Genomic DNA, 17,511 nt, shown 5'->3' with positions numbered 1-17,511 from the left:
GTGTAACCAAAGAATTTTATAATTAAAAATAGGCAAAAGTATTCTGTCTCCAAGATTGTCAAGTCTACATATCAAAACAGTCAGCTCGTGGGACAGAAAGTAGCAGCATCTGTGTGGCATTGTGAATGTTTTGAATCACTCAATATCAGCTATCTCTTATCAGAGTTTAAAATACCAAAATAAAGAAAAGTTATTAACTGGAGTCCTCTACACAACTCAGACACTTTTTAAACCAGGGACACAACCTGAATGGCGACAAAGCATCAGGATTTTTCAGAGTTAGAAAACATAACGATTAATTTTCATTTGCAACTGATACATTTGTTTGAATACCTTTTGTACGCAGCAATCCATGAGGATGAGTCAAAAGAAAAAAGGAAACTCCACACTGTTTTCACGTAACATTGCACTGCAGTTCCACACAGTCCTGTTCAGTCCAGTGTGGTGTAATAGTTACAATATCAGGCAAGGAGCTAGGATACCTGATTTCAAATCCTCACACTGTCAAAAAATTTACTGAGTGATCTAGAACTAGTGATACACGCTCAGAAAAGACCATAAGAACAAAAGAGGGGTCCTCCTGGGTAAGACTAGTAGTCCATCTAATCCAGCATCCCATTTCACAAAGCAGACAAGTTGCCCTTAAGGACCAACAGCAATGCACAGAAGCCCGCCAGCCAACACTCCCCCCCACCAGCAATGATATTTAAAAATTTACACAGGGTTTCCTTTAGTTATCTTGACTAGTAGCCAGTTATGCACCTACTCTCCATGAATCTGTCTAATTCTCTAGTAAAGCGACATAAACCAGCAGCCACCACTACATCCCCTGCCACTGAACTCACTGAGTAAAGAACTTATTTCATTTTGCCCATCCTCAATCTTCTGCCTGTCAACCTCAAGGACAACCTCCAAGTTCTAGAATTTTGTAAGAAAGAGAGCATCCATTTTCACCATCTCATGAATATTTCAATAAACCGCAGCCCCTCTCCATCTTCTTTTTCTCCAGTGAGGATAAGAAATAATAATGGTGGAACGACACATGAATGACAACGTACTACACCAGCAGATAGCGAACATGGGATTTGCTTCCAAGCACAGCTGACAATGAGTGATCCATCCAGAAGAGACAACCTCAGAAACCCAAAACAAAATAAAAGTCCTGTGGCACCTTAAAGGCTAATAACATTTATTTTAATATTGGCCTGCGGGAGTCACAGCTCACTTCTTCAGATGCGTAAAATCATGCTGGGAATTCTTTTGCAGAATACTACAGGCGGAGCGAGTTAGACGGTGAATCTCCTCCACTGATCCTTCAAGCTTAGATTTTGGGAGTCACCCTTCAAAGTTTTGTGAAGTAGAATTAGCAGTTATAACTAATAGAATTAGCAGTTACAACTAACAGGTGATGAAAGAGGACAAAAGCTCGAACACAAATACAGTGACAAGCTTAAGTTGTATTCGCACTCAGAAACCAAGGTTGTCATGGAAACTGGATAAGTCTCTTGAGAGTGACCCGACCCCACCCCACCACAAGGGTGTATCCCTGTAATCCCTGTAATCCCCAAAGAAGACTGTGGTGTGAAAGGGAAGTCAAATGTCAATGGGACAGTCGCCATCAAGGCTCCAGAAAGCCAAGCCCGCGCCCACTCCCGGTACTGAAAGTGGCTTCTCGCGCCTTACCATAAAGCTTGAGCCGGACCCCAGACCCTTCCCGACCCCCCTTCTCCACAGCTGTCACTGGGGACCGAGCTTTGCAGATTCGCCCCCTCTGTACTTCCTCTTTCCGTTCACGTGACAAACCCGGAATAATAAGGATGCACCATAGAGACTATGGGGAGCCGACGAGAAGATGTGGAAAATTAGAAAAGCTTTGATTAAGGGAAGTGCGCCCCCTGGAGGACAGAAGAGGGATCTTCCCTTTTCCTTCTCCACGGTGTCGAAATCAAAGGAATGATAATTAAGGAGCAGTGGTGCAACGTTGCATTAACAATTTTGTGTTTATGAATCTGGAGAGTTAATCGGTTTCTCTTCCCCGCAACTTGTTTCTCCGCTTTGGAAATCTTTCTGTTCACAGTTGCCTGACAGGCGGAGATCAACAGGTGCAGCTTTCCCTTATCACGGAGAAGAATTACTCCAGCGGCGGATTTCAACCTGTCATCCCGCTATTAAAAGGCAAAGGGAAGAGAAAATTGGCATCCATATCCGTCAGTGTGAATCCTGAGTTTCCTGAAGGAAGAGAATCAATAAGGGGAGAGCAATGCAGTGACCAGCAATGCTTTGTTTGAACAAGGGCTGATCCTTGGAATAGATTTTATTCCCACAGATGACATTGTCCTTTGCCTCAAACTCCCCAGTCACCATTCCTGAGCTCAGATCTGTGATGTGATAAGTAGTAATATAAGAAGAAGAGTTGGTTTTTACAACCCGCTTTTTCTCTACGTTTAAGAAATCTCGGCTTACAATCACAACCCCTTCCCCTCCCCTCAATAGAGGTAGGTGGGGCTGAGAGAGTTCTGAGAAAACTGACTGGCCCAAGGTCACCCAGTAGGCTTCATGTGGAAGAGTGGGGAAACAAACCCAGTTCTGCAGATTAGAGTCTGCTGCTGTTAACTACTATACCACACTGGTTCTTATTACCAAGTAATGTCATGTGTAGAAACCAGGTTGGGAGTTGTACTAAAGGGTTCCAGGTGAAAAAACTATGCCAACATTCAAAAGAAATTATCTTTTAGGGTGGGTTATGGACTCACAGCACTGAGAACTGGTATGGTGGAGTGGTTAGAGTGTCTGGGAGGCCCAGGTTTGATATCCCCACTTTGCCACGGAAGCTTGCTGGGAGACCTTGGGCCAGTCACATACACTCATGTTAACCTACCTCACAGGATAGTTGTGAGGATAAAATAGACGACAAGATGAAGATGTAAGGTGCTGCTGTGGGTCCCCAGTGAGGAGGAAGGCAGGGTAGGAACAAAGTAAATGAATAACTATGCAAATATTTCTTGAAACTGAAGATGGGCAGTAGACAGAAGGCAGGTACAGTTTAATGTAAAATAATAATAGGTCCTAACCCTTCAATCACTGTGCTAAATATTCAGAAACTTGCAGCAAATGGCATCTCTGAGTGGCAGAAGGTTTTATGGAAGAATGAGTTTTCTGGAAAGCTATTCTATCTTTGTAATTCTGAGTCGAAGGTTTTAACGGCCGGATTCAACTGGTTGCTGTGGGTTTCCTGGGCTGTGTGGCCATGGTCTGGTAGATCTTGTTCCTAACGTTTCGCCTGCATCGGTGGCTGGCATCTTCAGAGGTGTGTGATACACTCTCTGTGATCACAGAGAGTGTATCACACACCTCTGAGGATGCCAGCCACAGATGCTGGCGAAACGTTAGGAACAAGATCTACCAGACCACGGCCACACAGCCCAGGAAACCCACAGCAACCATTTGTAATCCCTGTTTGATTTACAAACAGAACGAATATTCTCCTACAGAAGGCAGCAAAATCCTCCAGTTCTGCATCAGATTCCCAAAGCAGTCCCCAGGTTGCTTAGACTATCAAACTTCAGTTCAGAACTGCTAAGTTATTTTCTGTCTTTCACATCCCCAGCCCTGCAGACCATCCATCTCAGATTCCCTTCTGTATGGATGAATTTCTCATTCAGGAAAAATAGCTCCTATCCTTTGAGAAAAAAATCCGTTGATCATCCCTGACCACCGGCAACCAACCAGTTTAACTGAGGGTGGGTCAGACAGCACTCATGGTGATTGTTATTAGGAGGGGAAATAGATACTAACATCCTTTGTAGCTTCATTAGAAAGAACACTGAACACTGATGGCATCTTTGTAATAATTTATTTACAAGTGTCCAGATTTAGCAAGTAAGAAACAAACACTCAGGCAGTAGAAGATTCCTTGTAACATCTTTCTGTTTCTCAGTTTCCTCAAACCCAAACCAGTTCTGGAGGCTCGATTCCTAGCTGGCTTGATCATCACGGCACTATACCACTCACTCCAGGATGTTTCCAGCTGGTCTAGCAACACGACTGAAATTTGTGTATTCATATTGGCTGTTCAATTACCAGGTTACACTAAAGAATGTCATTTCTCTGTCAGGTTGCCAATTTTGGATTGGGAAATTCCTGGAGATTTGGGGAGGGTGACATCTGGGGAGGAAAAGGTTAAGGGAGTGGCAAGACCTCAGTGAGGTATAATGCCAGAGTCCGCCTTCCAAAGCAGCCGTTTTCTCCAGGGAAACTGATCTCTGTAACCTGGAGACCAGCTGTAATTCCCAGAGGTCACCAACCACCCCCTGGAGATTGGCAGCCCTATATTCTTCACTTTGCCAAATGGCCCAGCGCGACTAAGAACATCTTTGATGCTGCATGATCATGCCATTTAAAGTAGTCTTGAAAACATCTTGACAAGCAATCTTGACAAGCAATGTGGTTTCCCTTTAACGTCCATTCTTTCGTCTAGGACTAATTTGAATCGTGGTGGTAAACCACCCCTGCCCTTCGTGTTTTCTAGAAATTCATAAAGCTTTTCATTCCTTCCTCCAACCTCCCCACCCCTAGCCAATAAAATGGTGGCCTAAATTTCCATTGGTAATGCTGGGCTAAATGTTCAAAGCTGTGTGGTGCAAGCATTTTCAAAAGCAGCAGTACAGGGAACAATTCTCCATCGGCATGGGGCTGGATTATATGATTTGAGAGATTGCCTGTTTATAATTTTGCTGCAGGGAAATTATGTTCTACCACCCCCGAATCCTTACTGACATGAGAAAAAATAATTCCACAATACCACTGCACTCTTCCGAAAACAATATAATAGGTGTTTATGAGAACAATTCTAAGCAGGTTGATTCTGAAACTAGTCCCATTTTATTCAATGGGGTTTACTTCCAGGAAAGTGCTCTTAGACTTGTACTACAAGGCTCCTAACGCTTTTCCCTGTACTTGGGAGCTACTTTTTTGCCCTTGGTTTTCCCATAGATTTTTTCTACTCTAGGACCATCACATGTATTCTCCAAGGCCAATATCAGCTGAGCCTGGTTTTCAGAGGAGGAACCCTTGTACAATAGGCATTTTGCAGACATCCACATATGTCACATCCACATATGTACATCTAAAAAGATAATGTGAGAAGACATTAAGATTTGTGAAAATGAAAGTGACATTTAAAAAAAATGTTTGCAGTGTCATCCCGAAGCTAGATTTTATATTATTGGAAATGAATAGCTGGAATGCATTAATATAACGGTTGAATAATCCAAATGTAGAAAACTGGTGAATTAGCATGTTAGAACTGACTTCTAAGAAGAGTTTAACGTTTAAGATATTTTCAATGACATCTTCCTCAAAACAGCTAACTAGAGTTTGTGATTTAGGCTATGATCCCTGACTCACTTACTTGACTCCACTGAAATCAGTGGTACTTGTTTCCTAAGAATGGGACATATTTCTTAAGAACTGAGGTAGGGTTACCTGCTACTTGGACTTTTTTCTGTTCCATAGTTTAATTTGGTAGCACATGTAATAATAACGTCTCCTACACCCCATAATATTGTCACAACAACATTCCTCCCCTAAGGTAGGGAAGCAGCCTCTAGATGAAACCTGGGGATCTCCTAGAATTACAGTTTTTCTCCAGACTTTAGAGACTAGTTTTCCTAGAGAAAATGGATGCTTTGGAGGGTAGAATGTATGGTAATTTACTCCACTCTGTCCTCCTAGGCTCCATCGCCAAATTTCTAGGAGTTTCCCAACCTGGATCTGGCAACCTTATCCCAAGGAGAGGAGAGGGAACTATCAGGTCGGAGTCTCTGATATTCAGAAAGTCCTCCCAACCCTCACTCTTACACAGTCTATGTTGTTCTTATCAGAAGTTTCATTTTATTCAACGGAGCTTATGTACAGCAATATGTTCTCAGAAAAGCAGCCTCTATCATCAACCACTATTTTAAAAAATCTTTAATTTTTTTTCTTCATTCAAACTCAGATCCTGTTCACACCATGGGAATGAACAGGGACATCAGAGATTCATGCCTGGACTTCCCTGATTAAAAAAAGTTCAATTTGACTTGAACTGGCTCCTTCATATAGAGACTATACAGGGAGGAAACAAAAGTTGTCATTGATGTCTGAATATACAGTTTCTTCACACATGGAAGGACTAGTAATATAAGCTGCATTTCTCAATGAGCACAGCCTGGCTGCAAGTTCACCAGCAGTCCCTGCTTACTCCAAAGCTGCTGCTGATAACTGTGGACTATCCCACAGTTTATTGAGGTTTGTATTTTGAGGCACACGACCTTGGTGTTTGTTCATTCTAAATCAAAACCAATAAAACTTAAAAAATATATTACATTGTTGTATAATAGGTGAAAGTAGAACCCTGGGCAAGCACTGGATCATTATTGACCCATGGGGTGGTGCCACATCATGATCGTTAGTAGGCAGACTGCGTTTATGGGTTGGTTTGCTATTGCTTTCCCCAAGAAGTAGGGGAATCATTTTACTGACCTTAGAAGGATGGAAGGCTGAGCCAATCTTGAGTAAGGTACCTGAAACTGGGGCCCCTTCCGCACACGCAAAATAAAGCGTTTTCAAACCACTTTCACAACTGTTTGCAAGTGGATTTTGCCATTCCGCACAGCTTCAAAGAGCACTGAAAGCAGTTTGAAAGTGCATTATTCTGCATGTGCGGAATGAGCCTTACTTTGGTTGGGATTGGATACAGGTCATCTGCAGAGCTTTTGACTGCAGTATTGCAGCTTACCTCTCTGTGCCTCGGGCTCTTTATTGTACGATATTTTGGTGTAATAAGAAACACAAATATGCCTGAGCTAACATGCAAAGTGCTTTTGAATCAGCTACCTTTCTCATAAGGTAGATGAGCACATGTCAGCTTGTCACAGCACACTCAGCCATGAACTATAGCCTCTTGTAGAGTAACTAAACTGAAGGGGGGAAAAGGTATGTTTTATTCAACAATGCATAAGCAAAAATCTGGATGTCATAATAGAGGAAGCTTATCTAGACCTTGTTTCTAGAATCTGCTAAATCCACATCACTGCCAGCTGCAATCCAGATGCAATGGAAATATTTTTAGCATCTAACCCAGAACAGTCTGTGACCCAGAAAGCTAAATTGCAGCCTACAGTCTGCTTTGTGCTCTCCTGGATTCCACCAGTGTTGTGCATTCCTAAACTTGCTTGTGACGCAAGTCTATCAAGGCTCTCGCACACCACAAGTTGTGCAGACTTGCTACAGTCAGTTCCCCGACACTGGGTATTGCATGAATGGATATTCATTGCATCCTAAGCATCCTGTTAGATTAGGACCAGAGGAATCAGAAATGGAAAATCATCTTCCAAAACTGTAACAAATGTGGCCCTTCAGATCATTGCATGCAAGGAAGGGCAACTTTTCCCTTCCTAAGCACACCCAGAATCTTCACTGAACTATAATTCCCAGAATTCTTTAGGACAGACTAGTGCAGGGGTAGGGAACCTTTAACACTCAAGGAGCCATTTGGACCCGTTTTCCACAGGAAAAGAAAACACTTGGAGCCGCAAATAATTTTTGACATTTAAAATAAAGATAACACTATATATATAGGGTTTTTTTTAACCTTTTACTCTGCTCATTCTAAGAAGCGCATGGATGCGCCCGCCCTGCTACCTGCAGGGCAGGCAAGGATGAAGCCGGTGGCTCAGCCTTGCCAGCCGCTGGAAAAGCGCCCGCCCCGCTCCAACAGGGCGGGCGAGAGGGGAAACCTGCAGCGCAGCCCAGCCGACCGTGGGCAGTTGGTGCACCCGCCCTGCTGCCTGCAGGGCGGGCAAGGATGGGGCCGGTGGCTCGGCTCGTGGAGCCACAGTGCAAGGGCAGAAGAGCCGCATGCGGCTCTCGAGCTGCAGGTTCCCTACCCCTGGACTAGTGTGAGGTAAATTTGTAGGGTACATAACATCTGACAATGTGATTAAAATAGCTAGGTAGGAATTCATATTTAAACACACATATATTGTAGTGCCTGTCTTTTTGAAGTAAATGCTTAAACCATGTTAATGATAGTGAAAACTACAACTGCTGATACAGTACAGTACTCCTGTCCAAAATGAGGCAAGAATGATAGCTTCTCACCCTATTGGCAGAGGGCACAGAGACAGACAAAGAAGGTTAGACGCATAGAAGCAGATCCTCATAAGAACCAGACAGTCTCCATTGTTGGAAGACCAGAATGAGTCATCATTGATGTAGGTATAATCAAAGTTCACAATCTTCAGGTCCTTTTGGAGGTACATCTCATTCAGTTTATTTAATGTTCGGGCAAACGCATACTTAGAGGCACAGCTGTAAGCTTCCCAACTATAGACTTTCTTGAAATGCATATCAAACCATGGATTATCCTTTTAAAAAAAGAAGAGAGAATAGTTATTATTTTTATTACAGCACTGAAAACTTCTCAGCCACCTTGTAGCATTTGGCACATTATTGTGAATTCATCAAGTATTTATAAAGCCAAAATAGATTTTGGAAATATTTCCAAAGCTTGAGCTGTTCCCATGCCAGTCCTTCACAAGACAGAGAAATACACTCACAGAAGTCAGCAGTATTTTTGCTGACATAGAAATTTTGCCTCCTTAAATAGTTTTAATGTGTTCCTGAAATGTACTGTGCTAATACCACCCTGGGGAAGATGTAGTTAAGTTGGTATCTTTTTTAGAACAGCTTCTGCTGCCGATAATGGTTTTCTGTCTTTCTGAAACTTATCGATAGCACCAACAGAACCTGGTTACTGTTTGGTTCTTACATTACCACCAGTTAAAAGCAGAATGTCACTGGAGTGACTTGTAGGAGAGGTTTAATAGGGCCAGGCAGTATGTAGAGAAAGATCTATATGCGCAACTAGTAAACATTCCAATCCAGAAGAGGCTTGAATTCCTATCATGTTACACCTGGACATGAGAAAAGGGGCAAATCACCTTTCATCTCAAGAGCAGAGTTGTCGTATCATTCTCATGCTCGACATCACTCTGTGAAATGGGCGACTAGAAGATGCAGCCACCCAAACACAGTAAACCTGATATACACAAGAGACTAGCTAAAGGGGTAGGTATTGCATATAAAACATCTCAACCAACACTGTTTTTGTGGCACACACATTGTTTTGGAGGATGTAGCCTTTCCAAACCCTGACAGTCTTTGATCTGCTATCTGGACCAGTAAGGATCAACAGTGGGCTCATTGTAATCACATCTGCTCGATTCAGAATAGATATTTTTTACCAGTAGAATGGCCAGCCGGTTATGATCCAATATTACTTCAGCATACACATATACAAAACAATGCCATGCAGAATGCAAAGCAACCTATGAATGCTTATCCCATCCATTCTGCAAAGAGAAATTTGCTGCTTAATCCCAAATATGCTTCATTTTTAATGCAGCAATATAATGCAGTACAATATAATTTTCGTGTCAGTGCCCAGTTTCTTCCTAGAAAGGTGTTTTGTTCTAAGCAATGGGATCAGCAGGGACTCTGGAGATGCATGTGTGTGTGTGTGTGTGTGTGTGTGTGTGTGTGTGTGTGTGTGTGTTGTCTGTATCTAAACTGTATGGAGTCCAGAGCAATCATAAAAAGGTTATTGGCAGGCACTTCCCCATCTGTATCCGAGACTGCTTATACAGTTGAGCAAGCATAGTTTAGAGATGCTGAGAAATATTGAGCCTGAAATCCCATGATGCCATTTTAACGTAATAACTCTTAACATTAATCCTGTGCTCCAGCAATTGCATCACAAACTGAAGAACGAATATGCCTTATAATAAAATGCAACACTCACAGTATCTGCTTCTTTTCCATCAATCATCTCCAGGTCATTGAGAAACCATTTTTCAGAGATTTCATACTTCTCATCAAGGCCTACTCTAAAATGTTTCACCATAGATATTTGAACTTCTTCTCTTTTGGTCACTGCAAGGGGGAAAACAAGGCAACTCAAAATGGATGCTATTAGAAACACTGCATGATGGTAAGTGGAGAACAGAAGCCTCTGAAACATGCAAAGCCTGGTTGCTTTTAGCAGATATACTGTATCCTGCATTCCTATAACATTTATTGACAAAAATGATAAGCAGAAGATCATAAGGTAAATAGCTCTTTTAGAGACAGTAAAAGGTTTAAAAATGTGAATGAGAGCCTGCCTTGAGTCTTTCTGGGAAAAAAGCAAATTGAAATGTCATAAATAAATGGTTAGTATTTTTTAAATAAAAACAAGCTAATTTACTGTAGGAAGTTTTATGGCAAAAGTGTAGTGACTTTTGTTATGAATTGATCAATTCCTGTGTTATTTCATGTGAATTATTGTGCTGCCCTTTAAAGCAGTACAGAGACTTTACCACAGATGATCTGAATGGAAACTTGCCCCCTTCCTGGCCATTGTGGCACTCCTTCAATTTATACTATTAAAGCCTTTTGTAATTGATGAATTAGAACTGTCGCAACCATGTTATCATTGAATTCCTGGATGTATTACTGAATTCCTTTAGCTAAACCTGTCTGCTCCTTCATGATCCCAGAGGTTGGCAGAGGTTGAAGTTGCATGGTTGTCCTCAGAAAACACTCTTATTGGGGAGTCAGGAAAGGTATGGATGGCAAGCATGCATTAATACACTGTTACATTATATTAAGGGGGAAAGGGTAAAGAATACTGTCATGAAATCAAACCAAGAATGTGCCCAAATAGAGTACTGGAACCACAAAAGCTGCCACCGTATCACGAAATCAAGCCTTGGAGAGCCATGCTTGTTCCTAAAACCCTGGGTTCTTTTTTCCAGATACTCTGAAACCAGCTGAGTTCTCAATGATTTTTATTGAAAATAAAAACAGAAAATAATAAAATGTTTGATACAAATATTTCTCAGCTTGTTTTAGCACGCTTGAGCTCCGAGACGCACACACGTGCTCAGCCTGGATTAGAATCACCCAAGTCTTTGTCCCTTACTTCCCAGGAAAATTTGCTTCCTGCCATGAGGCAATCTAGCCTTTGATGTACAGGGCTTCCTCTTGGTTACCACCTTTTGGTCCTCCATCCGGAGATCAAAGAGCTTGTTAGGCTAGTGTGACTTTTTGTAATACAGTTACAGATACAGTTATAGGACAACTTCATCACAAGTACATATGTGTGTTCTAGTTTTATAAGAAAGTTCTTAACATGTCAAAGTCCTCAGTGCAACTGTAAAGAAAGGTGCCCTGTTCTAAAAAGTTTTATGTGCACCCAGTGCATCTCTGTGCAAATTCCTTGTCCTCTCTTCTTTTCTTTGCAGTTCATTGCCTTGCAACAGCCCTTATGATAATCAGGAACAATTTATTAATCAGTTGAAGGAATTTCCGTTTGAAAGGAGGAGAGAGCTGGTTGCAGAAGATCTGTTGTGAAATCCATCTTAGTGATGGACCCTGTGGAATCCTAACCAACACTAAGAGTTTTGCTCACTGGCCACCCACTCCCTTTTCCTCCTTAAATTATGTGGTGACATCACAGACACTGTGTGCTGTTTTCAGCTGAGTGGAAACACAAGGGAATAATGTGTTTAAAATATCCTGCAGTCTTCAGTTCTGGACTAGCATATTAATTTCAATGCATTTTGAAAATGTAAGGAAATGACATTTTCATTCATGTGTGTTTGACAGAGTTTGACAGAGTTATAGCTTTCATACAGTGATTCCCTTCCTATGTATATTTGCAGATCAATGGTATGCTACCATGGTTTCTCTGCTGCACTCACTGATTGTATTGGCTTAACTATACTGTAGGTTTGGCACATCTACTATTTTACTTTGAAATAGTTCAGTACTGGCAATACTGAACATGTATATCCCCGCAGCTTTTGCAGGTCCATGTAACACTGCCTAAGGCAGCTGAAGTACATCAGGAGCTGTCCAGAGTGCTGACTGAGGTTTACAGATAGGCTCGCTGGTTAGAAGTGTCTTCACTGCAGCTCAGCTCTGTTTTTTGAGATGTACAACAAACAGAACAGTCAGTCTGTGCACTCATAATCTGGAACAAACTGAAGGTTCATTAAATATTATAGTTGCCTCCATAAAGTTCAATTTTCTCAAACAACTAAGCTTTTTTCCACATTTTGCATTCCCATTGGTTTGCTTCAAAAAGGATGTGCTGAATGGCAGCAACATTTTTACTGAAACACATTTCTAGGAAATATAGATTGTAATTATTCAGAGAAAGGTTTTTTTTATATTCATGTTGATAGAGCAACTAGCAGAGTACTGGGGGAAACTAGGTTTTTTGAGGGGGTCGAAATCATGGTCTATGCTTATGAATAATCCTCTTTCTCAATCAGAGGTCTATCTAGCCTAGCACCCTGGATCTAGGCAACATTTTGGGTCTAAGTTACATTTTCCATTTGTGGAATCTAACTTTGCTGTGGCCCCTTTCCCACTGCAGCCCACCATCTCAGTAAAATGCTGGCTCCTGTAGGAAACCCTGAAGACTGACGAGGGGGGGGTCTACAGCAGGAAGGGGAAATTGGAAATTGCTAGTCTGCATCAAACAGTGGCTAAACTTATGCCCTTGGAATATATAGAACACTAGGAAGACTCACAAGTGTACAGGAAATTTTAGAGATAGATCAATTTTGAGAATAGTAAAATATTGCATGATAGTTTGCTTCTGGCTGCCAGATGTGTGATGACTGACATAAGTATGTGCACTCTAGATAAGTCAGATGTGGTTCACCATGTGTAGAAAACCCCTTTTAACTAAGTTAATCAGTGAGCACATGAGAGGGGAATATGGTGATGTTCACTGGCCTCACTCCCATGCATTCATCCTGCTCTGTGGACACCTACGTATAACCTACATATGCACAACTTGGCAAGTGGTAGGGGAGATGTTAACCTCTCTCAGTTGTGTCCTCCAGGGGACTCAGTGACACATGATCAAAGTGATACATTTGGTGGGTCAGGAGGTGGTGTTGCTGTAGTCTAGCACAATGCTCCATCCAGAATGCTACTAGTTTTGAGGGTGTGTTCTTTGGGATTGAGAGACAGAATTGGGATTCTGTTGGTGTACTGCCCACCCTGCTGCCAAAGAGTGTCTCTACCTGACTGAGCTGGTCTTGAGGGTGGTGCTGCAGACTCCCCTGCTGGTTGTAATGGGAGATGTCAAACCTGTCTTTTCAGGAGTGGCTCAAGAATCCATGGCCTCCATAACAACCATGAACCTTTCTCAGGTAGTAACTGGTTCTACATATCATGCAGGTCACATTCTTGATCCGGTATTTTGTTCTGGGCAAGAGGGATATGATCTGAGGTGGAGGAACTGACCATTGTTCTTTTGTCATGGACAGTTTACCACCTGCTTGGATTTAGACTTACAGGGATAGCAAGACTCTGCAGGGGGTGGAGGATTTATTAAGATGATCCATCCCCAGAGCCAGAGGATGGCTCTAGGGCAGTGGTGGCGAACCTTTGGCACTCCAGATGTTATGGACTACAATTCCCATCAGCCCCTGCCAGCATGGCCAATTGCTATGATGGCAGGGGGTGATGGGAATTGTAGTCCATAACATCTGGAGTGCCAAAGGTTCGCCACCACGGCTCTAGGGGAATTTCCTGTTGATATGGTTGGTGTTCAAGTGGATGCCCTGGTTTGACCTCTGAAATGAAATGACCTGGTCAACTGACACAATTCCTGGATAAGCCAAATTGTTTAGATCTCTTCCAACTGGATTTCATGGCTGGTTAAGGGGGCAGAAATAGCCTTGGTCTCTCTGGTAGATGACTTGCATCAAGAGATGGGCAGAAAGAATGTTGATTCTCCTAAACCTTTCAACAGCTTTCCAAACCATCAATCAAAGCATCCTTCTGGACAACCTATCTGAACTAGGTTTGGCAGGCACCAATCTATGGTGGTTCTGGTCCTATCCAGAGGGTAACTCTTAGAAGGTGGTGCTGGGGGACAGCTGTTCAGCACTTTGACCTATGGAATCCCACAAGATTCCATATTGCATCCCTATGCTTTTAAACATGAAACTGCTTGGTGAGGTGATCTAGAGATTTGGGCTGGGTAGTCACCAATATGCAGGTGACACTCAGGAGTTCCAGCTGATCCCGGGGGTGGGGGCTGTAGAAACCCTGAACCAGGGCCTGGAGGCAGTTTTGGAGTGTGTTCAAGCTGATAAACTGAACCTTAATCCCAACAAGACAGAAGTGCTACTGGTGGGCGGAAGGTCCAACCTAGGATTTAAGGTGTCACCCATTGTGGGTGAAGTTACACTCCCTTGAAGGAAACAGTACACAGCCAATACAAGCATGAACTACCAAGATGGCATTTGTGTTCCACTCTTTCAACATAGAACCACGTAGAGGGGATTGTGATTGACATCAATGGAGTTCATGGAGTTAGTGTGCATTATAACTGCTTTAAATGTATTTTAATTATGTTTTTAACTCTTTTAAAAGTTGTCTTAATCTGGTATGTTTGGGAGGGGTTCATTTTAATGGTTTTAATACATATTATCACATATGTTTTAAATTATTTGCTACCTTGGAGGCCCGTGTAAGGCAGGAGCATCGGGGCATGTCAAAACCTGCTTTGGGAAGTCCTATAGTTTCCAAAGTGGTTCATTATGTGGTTGTTTAAAAAACAAGAAGTCTAGCATTTTTATTGATCCTGGAGGGAAGATAGTTCAATTCACTGGGATATACAACCTTTAAGAGTCTAATAGTATACACAAATTTCTTGTTGAAAGCAAAATCTAGAATGGTTTCTAGTATTGTTAAAAGAAGACTGATTGACAGTGTTTCACTGATGCTATAACACTTCCCCAAACAGTTTTAAACAATTTAAAAGGTCATTCTTGAATTGTTTATAGGACTGTCTGACATAAATGTGATTTTCCTTTTGAAATGATTTTGGAACAAGAGAATATTATACAGTTTCTCTTTGCACAATTCTGCTATCAAGCATATTAAGTGTTTGTTAAGTATTTGTTAAGTAATATTAAGTATTTAAGTGAAATTTAGTTCTCCTTTGAAGTTACGGGAGCATAGAGGTCAGGGTGAAGCCCTTAGTCAAGCAAACTGAAGGATGTAAATTATCCACGTGGATTTCAGCAATATAGGCAGGTTTTGAAATCCCCTAGTAAACTTCCCACTCTTTACTTAAGTTTTAGTCATTTCGGTCCACTGAACAGCAAGCAAATACTAGATGTAAATAAGAAATGTGCAGACATTAAGCAAAGAACAATGATGGTTTGGGAAGGGGTTTTGACAATAGCCTCTTCAAAGATTGCAAAACACCACCCAAACCTTGAATAAGCCAAACCAGGAACAACAAGTGAAGATTATTAAATAACAGACTTTCATGGCATTGGCTTCAGATCATGAAAGAAGTCTTTACTCCAGAACCATGCTTCCATTCATTGTCACCTTTAAAAATACAACTTCTATGTATTCATCAGATCAATTCAGAAGACAGTATGGGCGAGAGTTCCCTGCTTTATTTTTTCCTTACATTCTATAGCCTAGACTTTCTTTCTAGCCATCTGTTTTTACACAACACAGTTTCTACCACTTTTTAAGGAGAAAGCCTGAACATCATTTTATGCACACTTTTGGTTTTTCATTTTATTTGGAAATACCTACCAAGACAGTATCAGTGCACCCTTATACGTTTCCTCCAAGAATTTGTCATAATAAGGCACTTGTTTTAAACAGTAGACTATAATGGAATAACACAATCCAAATAATTATTGTCTGTATATCCTTGGTTACAGTATAAGGTGTTGTGTCTGTGCTATGATTTCACATATTATCAAGTTAGGAGAACCGAAAATGTTTTCCATGAGGAAAAAAATCTCTTTTCACAAGAGATTTTACATAGTTAACTATTCAGAAACATACACACACATCTTCCAATTATTATTTCTGCACCATTATCAAAATAACTTAATTTGTGGTTACGTATAGAAATAAATTATGTCTACATAATAACTACATTTCTGTTGCTGAACTCAAAATATCAAGGGCCCAAAAGTGTTAAATATCTAAATAAGTGTGCAGCCTTACTGAAATCTGAAGCAAAAGGAAAAAAGAAAGGAAAGAAAGAAAGAAATTCTGCAGTACTTGCCAGAAATAAAATGCTAGCAAAGCAAAAAAATAAAAAAATCCACAAGCTAACAGTTTAGGAAATTGTTTGTGTGTATTAGATATAGCAGCAAACACAATGTATCTGACCTAATATAACAAATTCATGTATCTTTCTGTTTCTTTGAAATTTGACTCTTAGGAAAATTATTAGTTCTAAACAGTTAATTACAATTCCAACAACCTGAAAAGAGAAGGAAACTACAAATTATGGTGAGTTAGACTATCTTGATGTCAAAAGTGCTTCATAGGGCAGACAAACTAACTCTGAGCTGACTGACCTGAAAACAAGCCCACGAAAATATGTTTTATAGCGCAGCCAGCATTCAAGAAGTGGAGTATTAATTTCTCTGGTACAATCTTTAAACTGTCCCCCCCTCCACAAAAAAAAATCTCACACAGTGCGATACAATTAAAATTTCCAAACTATTTTTTTTCCTTCTTTTTACCGGAGAATTCATTCCATTAGCGTTCCAACAGATAATTTTCCCAACCATTTTCCAATTTTGCTCACAAATTAACAAACTGCTGACTTTTTAAACTTGTAAATAAATTACAGTTGAGAACTGTACAGGAACCCACACCACCCAGACAGTCCCTGCTAAATATCAGTTAACAGAATATTTCAAGCACTTCACATGTATTATTTCAGTCATTTGTTACAACACCCTTGTAAAACAGGTCAATATTATCATTTCCCTATTGCAAAACAGTAGTTTACTTAAGTTCATGTAGTCAGTTTCTGACTGAGTTGAGCTCTGAACCAGCATTTCCTGACTCCCAACTCACACTCTTTGCTACTTATTTATGCCCTATTGGACACTGGATCATGGAAATAGTCCCCCCACTCTTTAGTGTTGTGCTACTTACCTGAAGCACAAAGGTAGAAGCGGTCCTTGCCTGAGCACTCAACTTCAATGAACTCGTACAAGTTCTGCCCGATGGATTTGAACAGTTTCTTGTTAAGATCCTCCTTCACCAGCGATGACATTGCCTTGCCTTTGATCAAGGTCAATGCTGCTGGTTGTCTCTCTTCTTTGAGTCCCTCCAGACTTTGGGGATTTGACTAAGTTAGACAGCAATCAGGCCATGGCTCCCAGCTTTGAATTTTTCAGCTTGCTGGCCAGAGGAGCAGAAACAACCCCATTCCGCATCCAGTGCAACAAAAAAAGCTTTGCTGCTCCACTATAGTTTGCCGGGGTGCCAAGACAGTCTCTCTTGTGGGTCTTAGCAGCCCCCTGACTATCACAGGGCAGAAGCATCTTTCATACCAAAGAGGCAAGACAGCTCCATTCGCACTAACTCATTTTGATTCCATTATCCCAGCCAGTTAACAGCTGC

General features: G+C 41.3%; 2 protein-coding genes across 9 annotated transcripts in view; both read right to left on the bottom strand.

The window, feature by feature from the left end:
* EXOC1 (exocyst complex component 1) overlaps positions 1 to 1,795 on the bottom strand; it is a 32,949-nt gene extending 31,154 nt beyond the window's left edge. For 7 of the 8 annotated variants that reach the window (XM_048509561.1, XM_048509564.1, XM_048509565.1 and 4 more), the window contains exon 1: positions 1,684 to 1,795. The gene's annotated coding sequence lies outside the window, so the exon portion shown is untranslated. The remainder of the gene's footprint in view (positions 1 to 1,683) is intronic. The other variant, XM_048509562.1, reaches the window with a different exon arrangement.
* A 6,156-nt stretch (positions 1,796 to 7,951) lies between these two features.
* EXOC1L (exocyst complex component 1 like) lies at positions 7,952 to 17,370 on the bottom strand. Its single transcript, XM_048510127.1, has 3 exons — positions 17,041 to 17,370; positions 9,845 to 9,975; positions 7,952 to 8,408 (listed from the first exon to the last, which is right to left on the bottom strand). Exons 1-3 carry the CDS (start codon positions 17,159 to 17,161, stop codon positions 8,139 to 8,141), a joined length of 522 nt encoding a protein of 173 aa, XP_048366084.1. The 5' UTR covers positions 17,162 to 17,370; the 3' UTR covers positions 7,952 to 8,138.
* Positions 17,371 to 17,511: the final 141 nt, after the last annotated feature.

The sequence above is a fragment of the Sphaerodactylus townsendi genome, linkage group LG10 (assembly GCF_021028975.2).
Source record: "Sphaerodactylus townsendi isolate TG3544 linkage group LG10, MPM_Stown_v2.3, whole genome shotgun sequence".
Taxonomy (NCBI): Eukaryota; Metazoa; Chordata; class Lepidosauria; order Squamata; family Sphaerodactylidae; genus Sphaerodactylus; species Sphaerodactylus townsendi.
This window is presented reverse-complemented; position numbering and strand designations above follow the sequence as displayed.

Bases quoted from the DNA above. Each gene is read 5' to 3' on its own strand.
- EXOC1L (XM_048510127.1), bottom strand. From the start codon at position 17,161: ATGTCATCGCTGGTGAAGGAGGATCTTAACAAGAAACTGTTCAAATCC. The intron at 9,976-17,040 runs GTAAGTAGCACA...TCCCCCTTGCAG, and splicing joins CTTCTACCTTTGTGCTTCAG to TGACCAAAAGAGAAGAAGTT. The intron at 8,409-9,844 runs GTGAGTGTTGCA...TTTTTTTAAAAG, and splicing joins ATGGAAAAGAAGCAGATACT to GATAATCCATGGTTTGATAT.